This window comes from Chiloscyllium plagiosum, unplaced genomic scaffold (genome assembly GCF_004010195.1).
Source record: "Chiloscyllium plagiosum isolate BGI_BamShark_2017 unplaced genomic scaffold, ASM401019v2 scaf_27948, whole genome shotgun sequence".
Classification (NCBI taxonomy): Eukaryota; Metazoa; Chordata; class Chondrichthyes; order Orectolobiformes; family Hemiscylliidae; genus Chiloscyllium; species Chiloscyllium plagiosum.
Genome location: NW_025205124.1, coordinates 5373 through 6987, shown reverse-complemented (window position 1 = coordinate 6987; position 1615 = coordinate 5373). Strand labels below are relative to the sequence as shown.

The window sequence follows — 1615 nt, the reverse complement described above, 5'->3', positions numbered from 1 at the left end:
AGCAGTGTTTAGATATTCCCTTGTGTTGCTGTAGCCTCCAGGACTATGGAACAAGAGCGGGAAAATGGGATTAGTTTGTCAAGGTCTTTGTTGTCTAGCACAGATACAATGGCCCAAATGGCCTCATTCAGTGCTGTTCACATCAATGACTCTCTGAGACAGAGAGAGAGAAAGAGAGAAGAGGAAGTGTGAGGGGCTGACGTGGCTCTCTCTGCCTGATGCCATTTACATACTGAGGAACACCCAGTCAGACTCTCACAGGCTGCAGCTTTATAAAGTAGAGCCCAGTGAAGGGAGAGTTTATCAGGAACCAGGCCCAGGGACAAGGGCACACACCATGATTTCACACATCCAGCTGATCTGGCCCCTGGCATTCTGTGTCGCAGGTACAAATCTCTCTCCTTCCACCTTGAATCTTTAGCTGCTCTCCATTTCTCTTCAATTCCACTGACTTGTGATTGAAGGGAAAATGCTGAAACCAGAGGAAAGCTCAATGTCTCCAACAATCTCTCATTTGACAGGCTCTTTCTGTGACAGTTCTGACTTCACTGTGATTCTCTCTGACCCCTCAGGTATCAGTGGGGACATCATCATGACCCAGTCTTCCCCGGTGCTGTCAGTGGGACTGGGCCAGACCACAACCATCACCTGTACGGCCAGTGAAGACATTAGCAGCTACCTTGCTTGGTACCAGCAGCGAGAAGGTCAGAAACCCTCTCTCCTGATCTATGATGCAACAACTCGATTCACAGGAGTCTCCGAGCGATTCACCGGCAGTGGATCAGGGACCAGTTACACCCTGACAATCAGCAACGTTCAGAATGAGGATGTCGCTGACTATTACTGTATGCAGCGTTACACCAGACCTTCCCAGTGATACAGAGCCGTATAAAAACCTCAAAACACACAGCACCATGTTGTATGTAATGATGGACACATAACCCTACCTCCACCACCAATACACATAGTTAGATATAAATGAAACTGAACAAATTACCCCATGCCGGGATTGTCACTGTTCACTACACACTCCAGTCCCTGTGGTGTCCACCACTCACTGAAGGCCTCAAGTTTCCCCCTTACACTCCATGGCCACATGTGAAGAACAGCTGCAAGATTTAACAATGAAAAATATAGTTCACAAACCGTCCGAGCCCAGCTGGACACACCACAGAGAGAGAAACAGAATGAGAGAAACAGAGAGAAAGAAAGACATGAATGAGGGAGAGACAGAGAGGGGCAGGGAGAGGCTGAGGGTAAATGAGAGATGGACAGGAAGAGGGTGAAAGTGATGGAGGGAAGCAGAGAGGAGAGGTTTTTGTACAGCTTCTGCACTGGGAGCTCTCAGTGTGGTACACGTTCGGTAAAGGAACCAAGCTCAGACTGAGTAAGTTAACCTCAATCCTCTGTTATTAAGCACTGAAACTTTCTAAAACACAAATGCTGAATTATAGAGTCATAAAGTCATAGCGATGTACAGCATGGAAACAGACCCTTTGGTACAACCCATCCATGCCGACCAGATATCCCAATCCAATCTAGTCCAACCTAGTCCGGCCCATAAGACATAGGAGTGGAAGTAAGGCCATTCGGCCCATCAAGTCCACTCCACCAT

At 47.8% G+C, this 1615-nt stretch overlaps 1 gene segment (V, D, J or C); it reads left to right on the top strand.

Moving 5' to 3' along the window:
- The first annotated feature begins 319 nt into the window (after positions 1-319).
- On the top strand, positions 320-907 carry LOC122546420. The segment is given in 2 exon segments: positions 320-386; positions 573-907. Coding segments are annotated over 2 exon segments (354 nt in total).
- The last annotated feature ends 708 nt before the right edge of the window (positions 908-1615 follow it).